The 21,829-nt window shown below is 38.3% G+C and overlaps 1 protein-coding gene across 5 annotated transcripts in view; it reads right to left on the reverse strand.

Moving 5' to 3' along the window:
* Positions 1-2,519: 2,519 nt before the first annotated feature.
* UPF2 (UPF2 regulator of nonsense mediated mRNA decay) overlaps positions 2,520-21,829 on the reverse strand; it is a 51,793-nt gene continuing 32,483 nt past the window's right edge. For all 5 annotated transcript variants that reach the window (XM_086886465.1, XM_086886469.1, XM_086886466.1 and 2 more), the window contains 7 exons: positions 19,634-19,773; positions 18,489-18,593; positions 17,475-17,573; positions 16,634-16,801; positions 12,102-12,243; positions 8,373-8,493; positions 2,520-3,736 (listed from right to left, as the gene is read on the reverse strand). In XM_086886465.1, coding sequence (XP_086742591.1) covers positions 3,727-3,736; positions 8,373-8,493; positions 12,102-12,243; positions 16,634-16,801; positions 17,475-17,573; positions 18,489-18,593; positions 19,634-19,773 — 785 coding nt within the window. In that variant the 3' untranslated portion in view covers positions 2,520-3,726. The remainder of the gene's footprint in view (positions 3,737-8,372; positions 8,494-12,101; positions 12,244-16,633; positions 16,802-17,474; positions 17,574-18,488; positions 18,594-19,633; positions 19,774-21,829) is intronic.

Here is a 21,829-nt window from a genome sequence, read left to right on the forward strand (position 1 = left end):
TTGATTTTGAAAACTCAACCTGGTGAGGACACACGGTGCCTGAGTCAGACATGGCAGCTCCTCACAGCCCATCCTGCTGCCCTGCCAAGCACAGAGTGACTGCTTTGCTGGAACAGCCAAAGGAAAAATGCTGAGAGCTTGAGGAAAGCAGGCAGACTCCACAACAGAAGTGGTTTTCTAAGCCTGGATATACATAAAAATGTGTGTGCTGTGGCACACGTGCATGGATGTGCTTTATATTTTTATCTACGTAACAGAAACAGCCCAAGAGATTTCTTATGCTGAAGGCCTGGGAAGTTGAGATTACAGCGAGTCTGCAAACTCAGCAATTCATGAAGAAAATATTTATACCCTTTTTTATCACCTTACGTCACTGTGGGTAAAGATGCCCTATAGCATCAGCTGGAGTTCAAGGTGTTGCCTGCAAGTACTGACATTCCTGGGTCAAATTCCAATTTCAGAGCTTCCCAGACATCCTGGCTCCATCCTAGAGCAAGGGCAAACACAGCACCTCAACTCCAACAGGCTTTCAAGTGATGAACCATAAATCATGGAATGGTTTGTTTTGGAAAGGACCTTAAAGCTCATGCAGTTCCACCCCCTGCCATGGGCAGGGACCCCTTCCACCAGACCAGGTTGCTCAGAGCCCCCTCTCAGGATCCTGGGATGGCCTCAGACACATCTTGTCAGGTCACATGGACTCAGGCACATTCAGGTTTCTCAGGTGGGCACAAACCTGCCTCCTAGGATAGGAAGGACTTCATTCCCCCAGGCCCCTGCCTTGAGCTTTGGAGGCTTGAGATATATGGGAGGAGAAGTTACCATCAAAAACTGAGGCACAATTGTTGAGTACAAACCTGCAGCACATTTTGTTTATCACCTTGAGAAGCCTCACATCAGTGAAGACAACTGTGAATGCCAAGGGCCTGACTTTAGTCCAAATTCTTTCCACAGAACAATAAGATAACAGAAATCTTTTACGTAATCAAGGACATGAAGCAGTTTCTCCTTCATCTACATATGTTTTCCCAGACTTAACTCCTTGCTTGCAGGGTTGGGAACACTGCTGCAGAAACACTCCTTGCAAGGGCACCTTCAACCAGCATCCCCTGAGAAAGGCTCCCAGGGAACATCCTCTGCCCCATCCAACAGTGCCACAGGTTGAATTTGGGATGACTTCCCCAGTGACCAGACACACCCGTGGGTCACTGCACTGCAGGGCAAGAGAAGCAATGATATTAAACATAATTAAAACATCAATTAAAATGAACATCTTGCAATCTGGGTAAAGCAGCAATATTCACAGGTGACAGATACTGACCAAAATAGAGGCTATTCCCCATTCTGTATCAATCCCAGGCTACACACCCAGCAATTTTAATTAAAAGGCCTCTAAATGAAGGCAAAAGATTCTAAAAACATGAGAGGAGCTGTGCAATCCCTGCAGCAAGAACCTGCGCATGGATCAGGTGGTGAAACTGCTGTGCAAGCAGCAGGGCCAGCACCCAGCCACACCACGAGACGTGGGATCAGCACTTGGGAATAAATAAAGGAATAAAGTGAATGCAAACTGGGGTTTTTCTGTGTATCATGGAAGGGTTTAGGCTGGAAGGGAAGGGACTTCTAAAAAACTTCACCCAGTTCAACAACCCTGCAATGAGCAGGGGCAGATTCAAATACATCAGGTTGAAATCTTGCATGTTTCCAGGGATGGGACATCCACCACCTCTCTGGGAAATCTCTGCCAGTGTCTTATCACCCTCACTGTAAAAATTTTCTTCCTTATATCTAATTTAGGTCAACCTTCTTTTAGTTTACAACCACTACTCCTTGTCCTACTGCAACAGGCCCAGCCAAAAGGTTTGTCCCTGTACATTCAACCCTGATTATTTCACTCACAATAATCTTTGAGGTTTTTATTTGGCACAACATTAGGATAATTAATTTTAAAGTTAATCTTCAGAAGGTTTCACTGAACTGTTTTTTGATTTCAGCCTGAAGTTAGGAAACTCCCCAGCTGACCCTTAACTATGTTTAACAAATAATTTTATAAAGACATTTTTATTGATCCCGATTCCATCCAAAGCATTGAATTGACACATAAAAACAGAGCTAATATTTTATTTTTATGCAGTTACTCAATCTGGATAAATTAAATGCTTGTGAAACTAAGCAACATGTTGAGAAAAGAAAGCTGACTCTAGTCTGAACCCCAATCAGATGTTTAATTTGCTATTAGGAATTGGTAGGCATTGTTCTTTGGGGAATTGGAAATTACATCTGACCAGTGGATATGGTCATACTGATGTAGGAGACATTCCTGGAGGAGCTCAATTACAAACATGATCAATAAACGTACCCATGAATTTCATGTGGAAAGAAAATGATATGAAAAAAATCATGTAAGACTTGAATCAAGGACCTGGAATTCCTGACCAAACTACAGCCCACAGTACACCACAAACCCTTCAAAACATTTCCAAAGAACAAAGTGAATGTCAAGAGGCAGACACTGCTTCAAATTACAACACTTTATTGCAGCATTGGCAAAGGTCAGATTTCTGAAGCTGGTGAAGATCGATTGGGCGACATTTCTGTATGAAATGTTACAATTTTACAAGTCTCTCTTCCTACATGCAGAAACCAAAACCAGTGGTAAAAAGGATTTTAAAAGAGCTAGAAAAAAGAATTAGTAGTAACATACAGATGGGCTCTTTAACTCAATGAACTACCTCTACCTGAAAGCAAACAAAACCCTATGCTAATAAATAACAGATTGTCAGAAACAGACCAAGGAAACTCATTTCTACTTAGAAAAAAAAATTAAAATTCTACTTGTTTCCAGACTTAAATTTTTTTTTTAAACTTTTTGTTTGTTTCAATAGACACAGAGGCTTATCAACCCATGAAGATCAACAAAATATTTGGATCCACTCCTCGACATCCTCCTGTTATGCTGACTGGCACGTTTTGGTTTTCAATGATACATACAATGGGCTCAACTATATCCCTGTCCTTAGGCTGGTGTCAGGCTGTTCCAAGCAGTACGAGTCAACACCCCGTGTTCATCAACTTCACTTTCTATTTTAAACCTTAACAGACATTTTACCTCCTTGGCTCTTCAGCTTTTCACCCCTCCCCACCCCCTTTCTGGCACATCTGGCAGCAAAAGGCTCTTCCTTAACCAAGAACATCCTCACTGAGGAGTGTTTGAGAAGTTATCCTACTCGGCAGGGTTTTCTTCTGGATTTTGCCATTTGCTCTATGTTTTTCTACTGTAGATTTGCAGCCCCCAAAGAACATCCTTCCAACACCAAGTGCTCGAGTCGGAGACAACGTAACTTGCGGCGAGTTCAGAGCTTTATTTCCCTGCAGGCTGAGCTGCCAAAGGCCTTTCCCATTCCAGTGTAATCGTCTGAACTCCAGGCTGCTCCCGGCTCTCACCGAGCTGCTCGCAGGTCAAGTTCCCCATCTCACTCGTTTGCTTCTGCTCCTATGAGAAGATTAACCCTCAACGCGGTTCCCATAACAAAAAGCTTTTTTGGGGGGGTGGGGGGGGAGAGGGGAGGCTGCTCTTCGTGCCCCACGGCCCCAGCCTGTCCCAGGTTTCGGTTCTGAACGCTCTAGACTGACATGCTGAGATGTGTCCACTGCTCTCGTTTAATCGCTGGAGGACTCCACAACACCAGAGATACAGGACCTAATGAAATGACACTGGCGGCTGGATCAGCGTCTCCTGCGGGAAGAGAGGAATCACATCAGTCTCAGGTGCCCAGAACTCTGCGGGTGAACAGCCTTGAAAGCAGCTGCCACTCATTCTGATATCCTCTTACCCTCTAAAAGAAAAGTTACATATTTCTCTTTTCTGCACAAGCATTTTAAAAGGCCACACCAGACAAAAGCAGAGGGATAATCTGCACCTTATCATCCCAGATGAGATGCTGAACTACAGAAGCACAGCTTAATAATTCTACTGCTGATGGGGAGGGAAGGAAAAAGGCTGGGACTGGCTGCATCTCTCCAACTTGGTCAAAATGACTCACCCAAACCAGCAGTACAGGCTGGTGGCAGATCCCTGTTTTGGGGCAGTGCAGCAACGTGCTGCTGCCAAAATTAGAAGTAGTAGTTTTTCCCAAACCAGGTATTTGACATTTGTGTCCAGTCTAGTAAACTTGATCCAAACCTGTATTTTGCAAGGTCAAACTCAGTGCACAGATGTAATTAAAACCATCCTGAGCTCTATGTGTAAAATAAATTAATTATTTGCAGTCTCCTCCCACACTCCCTGCCACTGACACGGTTATTAATTTGTATGAAATTCATACAGTCAGCTTCTCATGCCACTGCTGAGCATTAGCAGTGCCTACCTGTAACAGGGAAATACAGAGAACCTCTGCAACAAACCAAGGCTGGAGCAGAAAGCAGGAAGCCATGAAAACACACAGAAATACCGTAGGCTATGAAATAATCACAAAGCCATGGCACAGGGGAAGCTGGAAGAGCTCAGTCAGCAAGACAACTTTACAGCTTAAACTGAGAAGTGCCCAGGAGAATATCAATAATCAACTCCTTTCTGCATGTTGCTGACATCACAAGATCACAAAAATCTCTTCATTTCTTGACATGTGAGACCTCTGAAGTTGGATTTCCCATTTATCCCTAATCCCCTCGTGTCCTCTGATTCACAACACTGCATATTTCTGCAGTGCTGCATTTCTTCACAAATCTCCTCACAAACTTCCAGCTCCAAACACCTCCTCTCCCAGTTCACTCCCTGCTTTGCTTCTCTCAACTAATCTCATCTTCCATGCTCTTTGTTCTCTCTCTCCCCTAATCACCCAAAACCACAAACAAGCAACAGAAAACACCAAGGTGCCCAATTAAAAACCTATCATGTGACTTATCATATTCCATACTGTGAACGTCAAAATTCAAATAAACCACAAAAGCTGGACTCACCTAAGTAAGAGAATCTTAACTTCTGCAAGTTATTTGATGTTCTCATCTATCCATCAAAAATAAAATGTTCTGACAAAGTGAAATCAATGTCAGTGTGTAGAGTGGGTTGGGAGCAGGGAGGTGTTTTGGGGATTGGTGGCTGGTTTCCAGAGGGTCACAAAGCTGCAGGGGTTTTTGGTAGGTGTTATTATTTATACTGAAAGAACCTTTTCAAACACAGGAGTCCTTCTAACTGGGGATGGCTTATAAACACAATTTTGTCTTCCATTCCCTCTAAACTGAACTGTGATCAGGTGTCTCTCCAACTCTGCTGTTTGGGTTAGACTCAGACCCAGCTTGCAGAACTCAACAAGCTCCATCCTGCCAAGGCAAGCACCTGAGGCTTTTCTATTCTTTTTTGTTCAGCTCCAGTGCAGTTCACCAGAAGCAGCTGCAGGATTTGGAGCCCTTCTGCCATATACCTCCCTTTGCTTCCCTCCCATGAAACAGTTGAAAAGGGGTGTGGAATTTCTTAGCTGTGTTTGAAAGGCTCATCTCAGTAAGAAGTGAATTCTGCTTCATAGAGCAGTATTGTCAATGCATCAATTTCATGACAGGTGATGTATGACTTGCGCTGGTCCAGTAGCTGAAACAGGAAATCATGTTAAATTTACATTTCTCCTCATTATCCAAACTCTGATTTTTCAGCATTAATGCAATATTCTTTATGATGAGCATATTTAGCTAATAAAATCCCAGCATCCTGTTATTACTGTTATGCTTTATTTTTCTTTATTAAATAGGTTAAAGAGAAACAAGAGTCAGATGTAAACAGGAGACCTGAGATCACCATTTAACTTGAGTATGATTTGGTTTGCCAGCCTATGCCTGCATCCCCAGGAGTCACAGTAAATTATCTTTAAGACCAGTCAGCCTTAAATGTACGAGTCCCAGAAAGAATCTCCTCCTTAAAGGATCAGCAGGCCTCAAAACCTAAGGCAATAAAAACAGGCAATTCCAAACACACAGGAATAAACTCAGCATTTTGCACATACTAAATAATAAGAACTCTGGCAAAGCCTGTAAATCTCACTGCATTTACTTTAGCACAGAACACAGAAGGACATTAACAGAGAAGAAATAAAGTAAAAGCTGCAGAAGATTTGGTTTTTTTAAAAACATATAGAGGGCTAATTGCTTAGTGTGATCCAGTTGTTCAAGGCCAAAAACATATGGAAGAACCCAATGCTACCTTCATTAATTTCTGAGATGAACTGTTACAATAGGTAGATTTGGATTTAACTTCCTAAAAGGTGTTTGAAACACAATGCTCAGGGCATGTTTACCAACACAAAAGCAGAGGTAAAAACAACAAATCAATTTCTCTACTCTCAACACTCCCTGAAATGTAAGAAAGGCTTCATTCCTACCTCAGCTGTCAGAACCTATCACATTGCACATTACAGTGGAATCAACCAGGACATTTATTTACTTAGATTATCCCTAACCTCAAGAATTTTAAAATAAAAAGTTGTATACCTTAAAGAAAGCAGCAAACTATTATTTCCAGTAAGTTTGAGTTATTTTGCAAGAAAATACCATTTCAGTTGTGTTCATGTACAAAGAAGCAGCAACAACACAACACAGTGTCCTTATGGAAGTGATAACATCTGTGTTACACCACTGGTTCTACCAGGTAGGAATGTGAAACCTTCTCTGCACAGATATGAAAATTAACAGCTCAGTTCCTATCTGCTCAGCAAGATGCTCCAGTATCCTCAGAATCCACAGGGTAACTTTTCAACAAAGCACGAGGGTGTCTGGGCAGACACTGCAGTGCAACCTTTAAAGTCAGAAGACAATTTTCAATATATCCTACAAATCAGAGGCTCTAAGAATGTAGGAAACAGACAATCTGTACCAGTGGGAAGCCATTGGTGGACCCACAGTCTTCAACAAATAAATGGAGTTAGAAAAAGTCCCCTAACACAGGCTGAGATGGATCAACCAATGCATGACTGCCAGGCAGAGCACTGCAGTTCACAACAAATAAAATATATCTGCTCAAAAAAACTTCCTGGTCTCTGTTCCAAGGAGCTTATGGATTAAAAGGAACAAAGAGTAAACTCCATAAAACAAAACTACATCAGAACTGCAAGTGCATGGCACTTGAATAAGCAAACACTACTCAAACTTTTTGCTGGATAACATAACATCTGACCTACTTCACGGTGAAGTCCTAAATTGTATTTTCCCTACAACATCAGAATATAAAAAGTTTTGTAAAGAAAATAATTTAAAATAAATCTACAGATATCACATCTACTGGTCTGGCTGCTGTATTTAAAGAATAAATGCAGCATGTATCTCATGCCTGAAAGAACAGTAGGCTGTAGCTGTTAATGAAACACCTGCAAGTATTGTGGCAATTCAGAGTACCTGAACACTCTGTATTCATAAAACAACATTAGGTCACAGTGATATGAAAAAGATAAATGGGAAGCACTGCTCATTTAACTGAGTTACATCTGGTTCATTTTGAAAAAAACACTTATTTTAAATTGCAATCTTTATTTTTTTTGTGCAAGCAGTGTCTGTATGAGGTCTCAGTGGAGTGAGTGACCATGAGGACATTATCAAATTATCATAAATATGTACACAAAGAAGTTGGAAATGGTACTGGAACACAGAAATAGGACATTACATCAACTAATTTGCAATTTACACACGGACCCATTAGGAGGTAAAGTGTCCCTTCCTAGTTGCTGTTCCTATCAATCTACCTTCAAAATGAACTTGCAAAGAAAAGAGAAACATGAAAGGAAGTCTGAATTTCACCCAAAACTCTGTCTATTCAAAAGTGTGCTGCAGGGCTAATTTAATGGTCTGATTGCCAGCTAACTCTGAGTGAGAAAAGGCACATACTAAAGCCTCAGAACAACTATTAAGCAATCAGGAATGACTCTTTTCATGTTAATGCTGGTTTTGGTATACTCTTGCACACCATAAAGTGAAAGTTCTCTATCTTCCCCACCTTTACTATATTTACTTTCCATTCAGGGCATCAAATACAGAGGAATAGCTGTCAAATTCACCTCACAGAAAAACCATAATGAGAATTTCTGCAGATACTAAAAAAAAAATAAAATCCTCTCCCTTTCTCATGGAGAAAGCAGACTTGCATCTTTTCCCCTACAGAGGCTCAGATTCTAGCAGCCATTTCACAACTGAAAAAAATAATCTTTTGGCTTCCAAACTGTCACAGAGGTACACTGTGTTAGATCCACAAAACACTGCTTGGCAATTTAAGAAAATGCTTTAGAATGGAAACGACTGCCCAAGCACTCACTACAGAGATCATTATGTGTTTCAATTATGAAGATAACTACTTGCCTAGAACCAGAATTACCACATTTAAAGGAAGATTGTCCTACCTCCCACCGGTTTTAAAGATTAGATCTGCATTAGGTGCTCCCTTCGGATGCTGGTAACGAGGCCGCCGCTCACGATTAGTATTTGCTGGAGCTGGACGCTGTGCCAGAGACTGCAACATTTCTGGGATTTCAGGCAGAAGAAAAGTAAATAGAAGAAAGTTAAATACATTTTCTATGCATCATTTTACATAGGAATTTACATATGCACATTTCACTGCCATTTACACTTACACTTTGCTGTAGAGCTAACACTCAAGTTATTCCACAAAAGTTAATTACAAAAAGTTACAAATTGCATCCACAGCTTTGCTAAACCCAAGCTACCCCTCAATAGGAACTGCATCGACAGATCTTCCTGCAGAAGGAACTGCCAGCAACGGTTTTCATCACAGATGCTCAAGAAAAGGCCCTCAACCTTTTCTTTCTAAACATATCAACCACCACTTTCCTCATCAATGCTCAGGAACAAAGACAGTGGCATGAGTGGCCTCAACATTAAACCTCCCTGGAATAGTAACAACTGGACAATGCTGCTGCCAATTAAAAGACACAGCTAGAAACCTGTCCTAAAATTAGGCATTGCCAGTCAGGTATTTATGTCTAAGCTTGGCATAATTGGATCCTTTTCTAGGGAAGACAGGCACCTGAAGAAGGTGACTCAGCTGACCTACATCGCACCAGCTGTCCCATGCATGCAGTTTTTCACTTCATCATCAGTGAGAATAATTTGGGTGCAGCCCACACTACCCAGTTTAGCCCTGGACAATCAACTTTTGGGCAATTTAAACTAGGATAGTATTGTATTTTGACATTCGGTAAAATTTAATTTCTAGAATTTAATTTCATTTTCTAATGGTAAAAAATTGTTTCTTTACCAGGCTAAATTAATGCTTATTAAGTAGCAATATAATTACAGATACATCATAGGAGGTAACCTCTGCCAATCTGTTAATATATCTAATGGAAAGTATTCCTACAGTCCACCTGAGCAGGGATCTTGCTTTACTCAGCAAACAGACAGATGGGATAAAGGAAGGGGAAAAGTGGACTAAGCTGTTAAACAGATTATGTTGGAAAGTCTGCTCTGTCTGGTTCTCTAATCTCTGGTAATCTCATTGGAGACACACACCCATCACCTGCTGCACACACACTGCTCTCAGTGGGGCCAAACTGGAGACTCTAATGAGGTTCCCTCACCATTTACAAAGCGCAGGTGAAACATTCAGTAAAGTTATCCACCCAGTCTTGGAGAAACTGGGAAACTGTGACTGTATCTGTGTCAAGAGTCAGTGACCCCTGTATTCACATTCTGTACACTGAATGCAGCAGCTGGCAAAGGCAGCCACTGAACACACTGACAGACCATGTCATTGTAAACATCATGAAACATCAGCCTTCACAACAACCCCATGTGCCAGGACAGAGCTCTGGGGGCAATGAGGAGACTCAGGAGGAAAACCAGATCAGGGTACCCTGCCAGCCAGGTGTGAAGTATGTGTGCATCTGCCTCTTAGGTTTTCCACACAAAAGATGAAAGGAAATATGGGACTGGGAAGCTCAGAACTGGAGAAGGTGATAGAAGGCAGAGATGGCAGGGGAGCACAGTGTGTTTTCTAGGCTGAAGGCACATCACCAAACCTCCTTGGTTTTTCAGTGAAGAAAAAAATAATCTGGACAGAAAAGTACCAGTCTAAACTAGAGAACCACCCAAGTTCCTAATAGTTCTTTAAATTAAAAAATGTTTGTAATATAATAAGCTTTGCTGAAACATTAAATAATTATCTGATACTACTTTGAAGTACATCGGTGAATTTCCATCTGTTAGCTACCCTGTGCAGATGAAAAGAACAAGTAGATGTGCAAACGTTGGGACAACCCTGAGGCATTCTTCCAGAAATTGAGAATTCTTCCTCCCTCAGTAACTTCAAAGCTTGACACAGAAATTTAAACCCAACACTTTCATTCAATGGGTACCAACTTGTCACAGACAGGATGACACTTCAAAAGTAACCATCAACTGCACAAAATATAAATAAAAAATTGTTCCAAAGGTGAATACAAGTTGGCCTGTTTAATTTAGCTTGATTAAAAGGTCCTTCTTAGTTTGGTTTTACTCTGTATATTACCCAGGTTAATAAGATGCAACAACAGCTCTTTTAAAAAGGGATGTCAATTATGGAAAACCCCTTTTCTTTTGTGTTGACTTCCTTCCTGTATTGTTTTATACACAGCAATTAAATAAACATCTATGAAAAAATAACAAAAAGCCTATTTCCACTTACCAATTCATAACAGTTGTCTAATTTTGTCCAACAGAAATAAATCAGTGTGATTGGATAAATCAGTTTTTTGGATAAAAAGTACAATTGCTCACAATAAAATCCTAGATTAAACAGGTTCATTTTAGATATCAAAAAAGTCATACAACAGGGTATAAAACCCAGATGCCTTGACCAGAAGAAATATCAGAAGTACCTAATGAGGAAAAGACTGCAAAATCTGGGAGAAACACTAAAATGTCTGATTCTAGAGTCTCTCTTCCTTTTTCTAAGTGGGCTTAATAAGAGCAGTGTCTCAGGAAAATTTCTGAGCTAATTACCATGTTTAAGAAAATACTGTGTTACCACTTCAGAACTCTGCAGACACTCACTTTGAAGATACTCCTGTTTACAATTACAGGTTTAGTTCTGGTACTACCAAAGTTCTGCAAGAACTACTGGATTCCATGGTGTTTTAAAATTAGAACCACTTTATTTTCCCACTTCTTGATGAACAATGACCTTTCACTAAATACCTTAAATGAGATTTCCTGCTAATTAACTACTTACACTGTGATTACCACCAGACTACAACATCTTCACAAAAAAAAAAAAAAAAAAAAAGCAGAGCAAAAACTTTTGAGATGTTAAATGGAAACAGTAACATAAGACATTAGTTTTATTGGTCTGGCTTTGTTTACTATCTGAGTAAGCCACAGGAATTTAAATCTGAAAAACCCACAACTCAAAACAAACCACCCGACAACTAAACACATCAAGTGCACCTTTGGGGACTGTATGATCTGCTGTATTAACTGTTTGCTTCAATCTGTCCAGGTTCCAAAATGTCTGACTTGCATGTCTTCAAAAAACAAATTAACCATGTAATCTGTACGAAACCCTCATTTTGTTAATATATGCTAATGCTCCAGATTTGAGGACTCCTAGAACCTTTACAATATGAAGCTGAGGTAACATTTTGAAGAACATTTCTCTGGTGAAGGTTACCTCAGGAATTGCAAGTCTCAGCTAGACTAAGGAGTCTAAATATTATTAATATCTAAAACAGCTATTAATAGCTTAAAAGCAGAGCTTAAATTGCACAGAATTCATCTTGTATCCAACTCAACTGTCTTGCAGTAAACAAGTTTACATCATTGATTGTATTACACATTGATTTTGTATTACCTTTTTTTTAAAAGAACAATCTCAGTTCTTCCCATTTCCCAAAATAAATGGAAATGCTGAAATTTGAGACCCACTTGACAATTCCTTTTCATAGAACACCTACAAAAACTTATAAAGACCAGGGAGGAAACAATGAATGACTAAAACCAAAACACAGGTTTCCCATAAGTACTGCAAATTAATATTTAGAACTTCAGCTGCTAATCATCACAAATAATCTTTCCACAGAGATCCACAAAGGCTCCCCTAAAAATAAAAACTATATACTTGGGGATTTTCTTACCCTGATAATCCTCTTGTTCCTGCCGTTCATTGATATCCAAAGTGAGCTTTTTCATCCTCATTCTCTCCTCCTGTTCCGCTTGCTGTTGGTTCCAATGGTTTGCAGCAAGTTGGGAAGACATCGGTACATTTAGAATCTTAAACTGCAAATGAAAATAAGTTTTTAAGTGCCCATCAGAGAAAAAAACCCAACCAATACAAAACAATCCAAAATACAGAAATGCTATGGTTATTTCTAGGTTATTTCAATGAGGCAGTTTCTACAGAAGTTTCTACTTTGAAGTGTGTTGCTGGTTTGTTTTGAACCTCTATTTCACATAAAGCAGCAGAAGAAAATGCAAGACCTGCTTAAGACAGAGAATGCACAAAAAAGGCTGAGTCCAAAACCTATTACAGACAGTATTCATGTGAACAAAACTGGTCTTGAGATAAAAGCACCACAGCTGGCTCAGAAAGCTGCATCTCCCTCTTCAAGTCCCTTCCTTCCAAAGAGACGAAGCCCCCTGAGCAGAATTTCTACTACTATCCCTTGTGATAACAGAGGAAAAACATTTCAAAGCATTTCAGACATTTCCTGGAATTCCTTGGGCAGTACTTTTCTTTTTAAGAATGATTCTGGCTCCCCAGTGCTCTTCTTAGTCTAGAGACAACCATGGTGTTTGATAGATCTTTCCCTCCTCGCCATACCCAAATGTGCCCACCACACATTCTGATTTAAACACCCATTATCTGACTTGCCAGAAGGCACACCAGGTAAACTTGACACTCCCACAGAAATACCCTCTCTCTGGAAATCCAGCTGGTATTTTCAGGAAGGTGTAGGGAAGATGATTTCTTGTTCCCCAGACTCACAAAATCCAATTTGTTACTTCTACATATCTATTTTTTTTTTTTTCAATTGAACAAAATCTTTGTTTCTTTCAGAACAAAGAAATAATTCTTAATCTTACTCACAACTGAAACAACAGTTCTCAGAACATCCTTAATGCTCAAGTTTGTAAACATTTAGAAAAATCTCATTTCCTCCTTCAACTCCTTGTCCATTAGAAATAAGTATTTCTGTGCCATAACAAGGGTAATGCATTTAAGGATAATCACTCTCAATATTCCATTAACTACTCTGAATCTTTCTCCCTGTTACCCAACATGTGAGATCAATTTCCAAAGAAACAGAGCAAAATTTCTAAGTGTTCTTTTCTGTTACAATGTCAAAAGCTGAGGAGAGAGATATATTATCAAAGCATCTGCTGAGAAGGTTTAGAGTAAAAGCAAAATCTTCACCACTTGTGGTTAGTATTTAATGCAGTAATCACTAAACTGTCTCAAGGTATCTCAGACAGTAATGCCCCACTAGCAGCAGAGTGATGAGTGTGAGAAGACTCAGATGAAGCACTTCAAAATAAACTGTGGTCAAAACAGTTAAGACAGAAAAACTTGGGTAGAGTAAATCCCTAAACCCTACCAACTACAAGATGTATTTAGATGAGATTTTTTTGAGGGGTGGGGGTGCAGGTAATAGCATATTATATTGAATATAAATATAAGCTTGTTATTAAGGTGTGCAGGGAAGACTAGAAATGAAAGCTGAAATTCCAAGAGCAAAGTAAGATCTGGTTACTTATTGCTGAGCAGGCTGTGCTGGCTCCCAGATATCATCAAATGAACTTTATGTAAACTACACAAATAACTAATCCGTGTGCAGCATTTAATGATAAAAATAATTCCCCAGCTTCACCATTAAGCTCTTCATCCATTTTAATATGCCTTTTATATTTTCTCTGTTCTATGGATTTATCAGCTAAATGGGATTTCAGGATGCTTAAATGGGATGCTTAAAGCAGAAAAAGAAAACTGAACTATAGAAGGGTGTAAATGAGAGAAACAGACACAGAAAAACAACAGCCTGGGAATTAACAAAACACCACTGAGTCACTATCTCAAGGCAATCAGCTTCCACCTGAAATCAAGTCACTGATGACAATTACAACAGGATATTGTGATTACTGAGCAACTGAAACATTTCCGATTTGCAAATAGTGAACAGGTGTATCAAAAACATCAAATCTGTGAGATGGGGGCAGGACAGAGGATTCAGCTTTTAAGATGTCAAACTGAAGGAAGATGAAAAATCATTATTCAGAAGACTAGACTGCAGATTTTACAAAAATGCCACGAGATAAAGACATGAACATATAAACGAGATAAAAAATTTCACATTCAGGGAGAGGTTTGACCATTCCATGGATATTATCATTCTTTTATGGAGCCTTGCTAAAATCCTTCAATGAGAAGGAAATCTTTTGTCTTAGGTAGTAACCAAATTTCTTGACTTTCTTTTTAGTGTCTACATCTCATTTTAGTTCATACCTACCTGGCATAAAACTTCTTGGTTCAGAAATACCAAGTGGAATTAGATACAGCTCAGCTCTAATCCCTTATGATGCCAACATTATTTCCCCTTGATCCCTCATAGCTTATGGATAAATCACAATGCCATCATCTTAATTTCAAATAACCATGTTAGGTTCTACTGCTACTAGTTTTCTAAGTTTTCAGGATAAAATATGGTGTCCATGTCACTATCAGCCTGTAATAACCATGAATTTGGATACATGCAGCTGATAAATACCAGTCAGTTGCTCTTGTATTAGTCCAAACAACTACTTGTCAATGCTGCACTAAAATCTGAGTGGATACTGACATGTAACTGAGTATTTGGCAACTGGATCTCTACTACCAAATGTTACCCTGAGGAAGGAAGCACAGCACAGTCCATTTTTCTAACATTTCTTGTTTCAGGAGCACCACTGACAAAGAACACAGAGACTGAAATCATTACTAGCAGAGCAAGCAAGTGGGCTGATCTCATTTATCACTCTGGTGACTGTGCAGATGAAGTTACTTACAGCCTCCCAGGTTGCTGCAAACTTCTTATGCCTATTTTTAAAAGCTGAAAGTTTACAGCTATAACTGATCAGTGAACTAAGCATCCATCACTTCAAAACTCATTGCACATTTTGCTCATGCAGATTTAAAATAAAGCACCGTAAGAAGGAATAATTATTTTCTTTTCAACTCCACCTCTTCTTTCCTGCTTATTTTTCTATTAAAACTCTGTACTAAAACACATTTTTTTTCTGAATACAGAACTATGGACAAAGAAGCCTTTCATTAATTCAAGAGCTGAAGTAGTCTATAAAGCAACTGTTTTCTCCATTTCTAGAAACACTGAGAGGAGTTTTGGCAGGAAGAGCCTACTCCCAAAACCAAATATTGGGGGAGGAGCAGAGAAAACTCCTGAACAAGTTCTGCTTTCTTTCTAAGTCACATTTCTGCAATATTTTCCCCTTTACATGGAATATGAAGATCCCAAAATTCCTTGTAACTAGAGATACTCCTAGTAAGTTATCCTGAAAAAACTAAACAACTTTTTTTTTTAAAAATTGAGCTCTCTTAAACCCCTTCTCAGACCAATGACCACAGTTTAAAATCTCCCACTCAGAGCTTTTGTAGAATAGAATTTTGTATACCACATTCAAGTTCCAGGAAAACAGAAAAACCACTTCCTACATGGATTTTTGAAATGTGTTTCATATGAAGGAAGAGAAGGAGCCTCCTTCAGGTTTATACCCAACAGCTACACTACTGTCACAATTTAGGTAACAAATGTAAAAGCCAAGATCCAATAACATGGATCTAAACACTTGAAAGGCTCAGATACATGGCATGAAACAATTCCTTGGGTATGCTTTCCTTATAAATTCAGAATAATTTATTTTCATCAATTATTCAACCAAAATGAAAAAGTTTCTTTAAAAGCCCTAAACCATGACAAGACATACATGTGGAATATGTTAGGTAGAGATCTGTGTAGTGTGCATTTGCTGAGCTAGGAAAATTCAAACATACACTGGAGAAAAGAGCCAAGACTAACATACAGCTTAGCTGTATGAAGTAAGGAGTTAGTTTGTTTTATCCACCTGATTCCATAAGAGTTTCTCCAAGAGATTAATTCACTCCATGCATTCTGAAATAGTTCCCTGTGTCTTCAGGGATAATGACTTTTTTTCTTTTTGCAAGTTGAACAGATTCAGCCAAGTGGCAGTCAGTTAGGAAATGGAAGTTAGCAATGATCATGTATCTTCATTTGAAGTTAAAAGTGCTTTCAGGAAAAGCTGTAGAATCTTAAAGATTCTGGAATACTCCTTTTTCTTTCTCCTCCTTTCAATGTTCAGTGGCAGCTCACCAACCACATCTTTTCATCTTCCACAACAATATCTAAAATACATGAAAGACCACTGAACCACTGGTAGAATCACCAAATGTAAATAGAAACGGTATAATTTGACCAGAGAATTTTTCTACACAATTTCTATTAACAACCAAGAATTCAGAGAAATTATGTATGGTATTTTCCATGTATCAATATGAAGTTGACTGCATCTGATTTTGAGAAATGGAAGAAATAAAAAAAATTTATGTTACTTTTTCTGAAGAAAGCCTTTATTTATTTCAACAGTATCTATACCTTACCTGCTGTTTGTTGCCTTTTCGTGTTAACATGACAAATGGCATCGTGTCCCCAGACTCTGACTCTCCTTCCCCACTTCCAAGTGGGGGGCCCTTCTTCAGCTGACTTTTGAGATGCAGAGGAATAGCAACATCCAACTGATGCACTTTAACAGATTCACCACTCCGTTGCTATGAAAAAAGAGTGATTTCTGTAAATGATCAAATGCTGACACAGTCAGGCTGGCAACATTGATTTTCACAACTGAGAAAAGGTTTAACCTTCCAGGAAAATGAAGTAGTATATAAATACATTTATTAGGGTTACTGTATTTTCCTTTTGTTTTCCTTGCTTGTAAAGAAGACAGTTACAAGGCAATCTCTTAGGGAAAGAAATCTGTGTGATGAGACACACTTTAGAATGTACATTCTTAATGCAAGATTTTTTTGTAAATCTTATTAATATATTTATTATACAGGGCTTGCTATACTCAATACTGAAATATTTACCAGATATGACTAAGAAAACAAAGTACTAAAAGCTTATGTAAATTTAAATGTATCTGCATTTTAAGCCTACTAAAACCTAATATAAAGCCAGAAGTGTTGCACAGTATCTGCTGCATTCATTATTCATTCTGTAAAATATATGTCAGTATGTCACGTATTCACTGGGCAAACAATATAATTAACAGCTATTTTCCTAAAAGCCAAACAAGTCAACTGCAGAGAAGAGGCCAAAACATAGAAAAAAAAATCTTCACTCCTTTAGTACAGCAACCTAAGCATTAATCACTTATTTACTTGAAGAAAAAAATCAACTACAGTTAGCTGTACATTAAATTAAGAAAGTAATTATTTATACCTGAAGATTTTCCAGCATCATTTTATCCAAGGCCTGAATGAAGTCCTCATCCTCTGCACAAGGGACATGCTTCAGTCCTCCTCCTTTAATCATTACCTCCTATTGCAATGGAAAAACATTGTCCATTACATTAGTTTCAGAAATATGAATATTCAGTCTAGAAATAAGTGGAAAATATCCTTATTGCTTCTTTATCATACACAATCAAAAGGTTCATAGAACCAAATTGTTCAAGAAAGAAGTTTTCAGCCTTGATTATTTTCTTGAAAGACATATTTCCTGATTTATGGTCACTCATAACATTCTGACAGACTCCTGTGTGTGTGTGTGTGCAGGTGCATAGACACATACAAGATACGGCAACAATAAAAAAAAAGTCTCTATCATTAACACACCTATTTTAACTCAATTCTCCATTAAGGCCATAAGATTAGGTGGTATTTTCAAGACAAAGGCTACTCTTCCATTATTTGGAAAGCACAACGTGACAGCAAAAATGTCAGAAGCCAGCACCCCAACACATTTTTCAATAATGTCCATTATTTCCTTACTATGGAACTGCAATTCAGGCTCAACCAGATGGGTTCTTTAGCTGCAAACGTTACACTCTGTCAATCCCAAATTTGTATTGTAGGAATTTCACAACTCTTGACTCCTTTTCTGTCTTGAGATCTAGTGGAGTGTAATTGCTTTACCTTGTTATATCCTATCAGTTTGCTACTATTGCTGGCATTGCAAAACCACCATTTATACAGTATTTTCCAGTCTAGCTACCTGTGAAAGCTCACAGTCTTGTGAAAACATGTTGCAGTAAATTTGACAGCATAAAACTTTTCCAAAGTAATAACCAAAGTTTGCAAATATGAAAATAAGCTATAAAATGTATTTGAAAGAGTAACAGGAAGCGTCCTTGCTGTGTTTTCCCAGATATGTTATGAGCAGCACTGACAAAAAACAGAGTAAAGAAAACCAAAGATGCAAATTCAATTCACTTATCTCCAGCTCAATACATACTGTATTCTCCTCATCGGTTTCATTTTCCTTATTGGAGTCTGTAAGATAATCGGTGTTTTCCTCCTCTTCTTCTTCACCCTCTTCTTCCTCATTGTCAGAGCCCTCCTGGAATATTCAATATTAACTGCTGACTATTTTAAAACAAGAAGGACAGCTGGTTCCTCAAACATTTTCCTAAACTCTCATGCTGCTTAGCTGAGTCTTTGTAAATTTGCTTGGTTTAGTTTTTATTTAATGTTCCAGTCTGAACTCACTCAGCTTTATTACTAATTTCACAAATGCACAGCAGAAAACCAGGAGTAGTGGCTGATACACTCTGTCATTCAGAGGGAACAACTCAAGCTGAAGGAATGGATTGGCAAGAACTCATTAAGTCCAAAGAAAGGAGATACAAAAATCTCCCAAGGTGCCTTCCCTACCCTGGTACTGTTTCTGATTCTATTGACACTAATTTATGGGTGAAAATACAAAACCAGCCAAACTTCAGGACCTTTAATGCTGAGAGACATCTATTGAAAGAAAGCTTATTAGTAAAATCAACCAGCCCAAGCACACGGTGAAAAATTGTTCTCTGTTTCCTTGATGAACTCATTTTCTTGTAACAATACCATTATCGTGTCAACTTTGCTGTGTCATAGTGACAAGTCAGAATTTCTACGTACTTGTGGGTTTTTTTATTGGCTCCACCATTTTTGATTGAAAATATTATTAGCACAGTAAACAAGGAAGGTTTTTATGCTCCATAAATCTTTTATTTATTCATATTGCATAAGCATACCCTGAACACCTGTTATTTTTCCTAATGACTACTCTGACATTTAGTCAATACAAATGTTTCTACAACAGATAAAGAAAGTCATCTAAAAGTGAGTTTTTTTCATGCCAAAAGCTGAAGGCATTTTCTTGTTGAGAAGTAGCACATAGCCTGAGCAAAGCTGTCAGGTTCAAGTTTCTGCCAAAACAAGGAATAAGCCTCAGACACTCAGTTTTCCACATACATGGAACTAGGATGGGAATATCCTCACAGTACTGACTGGGCTGTGCACACCCAGATTTCACCTGCTAACTCTTAGAAGGGCTTCAGGAAGTAATAAACAATCAAAATCACTACTTTTACATGAGGCAAGGTAAATTATTAAGTTTACCTCTTCTTCTGGCTCATTTACTTCACTTTCATTTCCAGATTGTTCCTCTGTCTCTGCTCCACCTTCCTCCTCTTCTTCATCCTCTTCCAGATTCTCTCCTTCCGTAATGGAATCCTTGGAATCTTTGTCATTCACAATTCCTGAAATTTAGAAAAAAGAGAAAGATTTAGAACATTAAAACACATATAACCACTCAAGTTATATGTGGAAGATCACTTCAAAAGTCCATTGTTACTGAGCACTAAAACTTGCCGTTTGTCATAATATTTGACTTCTGAATGAAACATTTCCTATATAGTTAACTTAGACACAATGAGTAATAATGTCCTGCCAGAAAAGGAGGAAAACATTAGAGAGAATGCTTAAAATCACCCTGAGAACAGAAGAAGCTGTTCAAACCGCCTCAAACCATCCTCCAACTAAATGTGGACCGTATTGAAACACACTACAAAATCTGAGTACCAAAGTACAGAGACTGCACAAAACCAGCAGAATCCAGAGACATGAAGCCCTGCAGTCTTTGCAGCAGTACTTCCCTCTACTGTCAATTAACAGTTTTGAAACAACAATTTTCTCAGCCTGTAATAAACCTTTATAACTCTCTCCTAATGCTCTGAGGCTGTACTTGAACCTATGAGGATGTAGGTGCCTGTATGAAATCCCTGGGAAAGTGAAGTCTCTCCCTTAAGTACTAGCTGGTGTGCTCATTCTCCTTGCAGACAGGTCTGACAATTCTTACACTGTGTGTTTAGTTCATCTCACAGTTTCTCTGCTGACCTGCTTGCCTTCTGTCCTTCAAGATGTTTTAGTTTACTCTGTGTGTAAAATATCAGATATAAATACCTCCTTTCCTTCAGTAAGGCATCCTTCAATTATTAACCATTAACCATTATCTGTACCATTTCCACAGAAGTGAAAAACTAGTTCTAGCATCTTCCAGTGCTACAGTGTCCAGTTTAGTCTTAGATATAGATTTCAATCAGAATGTTTTTAAGACTTGAGCATGGTTCTGATTCAGTAAAAAAATTAATCTGTTTTTAGAGAATGACCACTGCAATATATAAGTCATCCAATGCAAAACCCTCAAAATTCCCTCACACACTCATTGTTCTCATACATTCTTTCTTTTTTCTTTTCTTAATTTATGGAGCCACTTAATCCTTCAGAGGATTGCTGATGTCAATGTTCATTGCAATTACATTGCAATATCAACGTGAATGATGTTCTAGGCCACCAGTTTTTCTAGGAATTTACTGAGGAGTCAACACAGTCACTATTCAGGCTGTCATTCCTCTTTTGACATTAGACCAACTGCACTTAGCGTCAGCCATTACTGTAAAGTTTTGTGAAGCCCCTTTTATTTGTAGAAGGAAGTGCTGAGTACCTTTCAAAAGACTATTACAGTTTATATAACACATTGTATATTTCTTCTTGGTTAACATTTTGACAGCATGATAACTGTGAGTTTAGATCACACCATACAGGAATTCTAATCCGCTTTTCAGTTACTACGTAGGGAATTTCAAGGCATGTAAATGAAATAAACAGCATATTTTAAAGAAAGTTCCTCCTAAAACAGAAGTTTCAACCTTTTATGTGGCTATTAGACATATTCATCCCACTGAATTAAAGAATTATTCTTAAAAATTGAATGTGTCCAAGTAGGTGAAGTGCTCTAATTAACACTTACAAAGTGTAAAATTTACATACAATGTTTTAATGAACATGCTTGTTTTCAAATAAAAATGGAAGATCAGAAAACAACTTCATTTAACAAATAATGAGCACAGTAGTATCCAACACTTTCTAAGAATAGATATGTACAAGAGGTTTAAAGGTTAATATGATGATATCAGTATATTTTCAACTGACCTGCGCTGCCAGCCCAACTGTTTTCTCCTGAAATTAGTGTGATTCCTACATTTTTCTGATTAAATTAAGGATTTTTTTCCTCATCACTTGCACCATATGATTCCATAAAGTAATCCCATAAAAGTAATACACACACACATACACTTCTGCTCCCCAAATACTATTATATTAAGAGTATTCATGTTGAATATTTTTTACAACATCTATTTACTTTAGAGTTATGGAGATTCTGTATGGTATCTATGATGATTAGGAAAAAACATGCAAAAAAGATACAAAAAATATTTCTATCATGAGAATAAATGATCATAACAATATTTACCT

Source organism: Cyanistes caeruleus, chromosome 4, assembly GCF_971803275.1.
Source record: "Cyanistes caeruleus chromosome 4, bCyaCae1.hap1.1, whole genome shotgun sequence".
NCBI classification, from domain to species: domain Eukaryota; kingdom Metazoa; phylum Chordata; class Aves; order Passeriformes; family Paridae; genus Cyanistes; species Cyanistes caeruleus.